At 40.3% G+C, this 1,602-nt stretch overlaps 1 protein-coding gene across 1 annotated transcript in view; it reads right to left on the bottom strand.

The window, feature by feature from the left end:
* psmf1 (proteasome inhibitor subunit 1) overlaps window positions 1–1,602 on the bottom strand; it is a 13,680-nt gene that overhangs the window by 8,153 nt on the left and 3,925 nt on the right. The window contains exon 2 of the mRNA XM_015395421.1: window positions 722–962. Within this exon, the coding sequence (XP_015250907.1) occupies window positions 722–962 (241 nt within the window). The remainder of the gene's footprint in view (window positions 1–721; window positions 963–1,602) is intronic.

Raw genomic sequence — 1,602 nt, 5'->3', positions numbered from 1 at the left:
TCCTGATTTATTCTCAGAAACCAGGTGGTCTGCGTGTGTCGCAGTGAACGCAGATATGCTCCTCTCCAAAATTCTAGGTGCGCGCAGACAGGAAGCCTCTGATTGGTCCATTCTACAATTTTTTCTCATTTCATCTTACATAGAAGTTTACCTATGATGAAAATTACAGACCTCTCATTATTCTAAGTAGGAGAACTTACACAATCTGACCAAATACTTTTTGGCCCCCCTGTATCTACAGAATAATCCTTCCAGTCATCCACGGTGGGTTTGCTAAGCTGCTAACGGTCTCCTGCCTTCAGAAATGACACCTAAGGGGGGGGTTAAGGAATAAGATCTCAGGCTCTGACGGCCCACTAAGATGACCAGAACATCCATCTTGTTTCTTCTCTAAATTGTGGTTTTACTAAATGAATTTACTGTTTGCAGTGCATCCTTCCCTCAGCGCTGGGAGGGACCTTTTCAGGGACCAAGTGGCTCCTGGGGGCCAACATCCCATAATGGTGAAGAATATCAACCTTTACTACTATATTTGAAAGTGATTAATAAATAAAAGCTGGACTTTCTCTCCCAAATAGGATCCCATTTACAAGGCGATAAGACTGACTATAGATTTATACTCCAGGTTGTTTTTTTTCTTAAACTGAATTAACAACATGGAGCTGAATTGTGAATATTGAGCAGAATGCTGTAAAAACATGTCCCAGTTTCCTGTTCTTACCAGTGAGGCTGGACTCCCTGCCGAGGGTGTCTGCTGGGCATTCGGAGCGGGTCGCTGTCCGACTCTCTTCTTCGCTGCGACTCCTCATCTTCCTCTCTTCTGTTCTTCCTCTCTGGTCCGGCTGTTTGTTTCTCTTGGGACGGCAGCAGCCGAGTCCTCACCTTCTGTGCCAAACTGTCTGCATCTTTATATACACTTAAAGAAAGAGAGGTTTTAATCTGGAGACGTCTATGAAGGAAAGAAGGTTAAAATACTTTTGTGTCTAAATTAGTTGTTGAAATACATTCAAGTTTAACCTTAATCCAAATGACACAAAACTCATATGGGTGAGTAGAACATGATGTAACAACGGAAAATCTAGGGCCCAATGTAAAAAAACGGCGTTCCCCTTTAACCAACTCTCTGTATTTATTTATTTATCTATCTTCTTTTATTAATCTATTTATTATTATTATTATTATTATACTACATCTTTTTATTTTACTCTGTTTTTGCTCTGGGTTATATCCATCTTCTGAATGATGCCGGAGGGGGCGGGGCTACAAAAGGTGAGTGATGATAATTACAGTACTTATTCAAGAATTTGTATTGCACACGTTTATACTCAAAATTAAATAAACCTAGCTTAAAAAAAAAGAAAATAAAAAACTTTTTAGGTCTGAATTACTTCGATGGTGGGAACAAACAAAACTAGTGATGTTATGAGATTAGCCGAGGCTGCAGGGTGAGCGTCGAGTAATGGAGGGGGCGTTTCCCCGAAGCGCATATCGAGGCTTGCTTCATTTAGGGGAGGGGCCAAATATAGATTGGGTAAAAACACTGCAATTTAGATTGGTTAATTTAACCAAAAGATTGGTTGAAAACAAATCTTCCAACCTGAT

Source organism: Cyprinodon variegatus, unplaced genomic scaffold, assembly GCF_000732505.1.
Source record: "Cyprinodon variegatus isolate N-32 unplaced genomic scaffold, C_variegatus-1.0 Scaffold740, whole genome shotgun sequence".
Lineage (NCBI taxonomy): Eukaryota > Metazoa > Chordata > Actinopteri > Cyprinodontiformes > Cyprinodontidae > Cyprinodon > Cyprinodon variegatus.
This window is presented reverse-complemented; position numbering and strand designations above follow the sequence as displayed.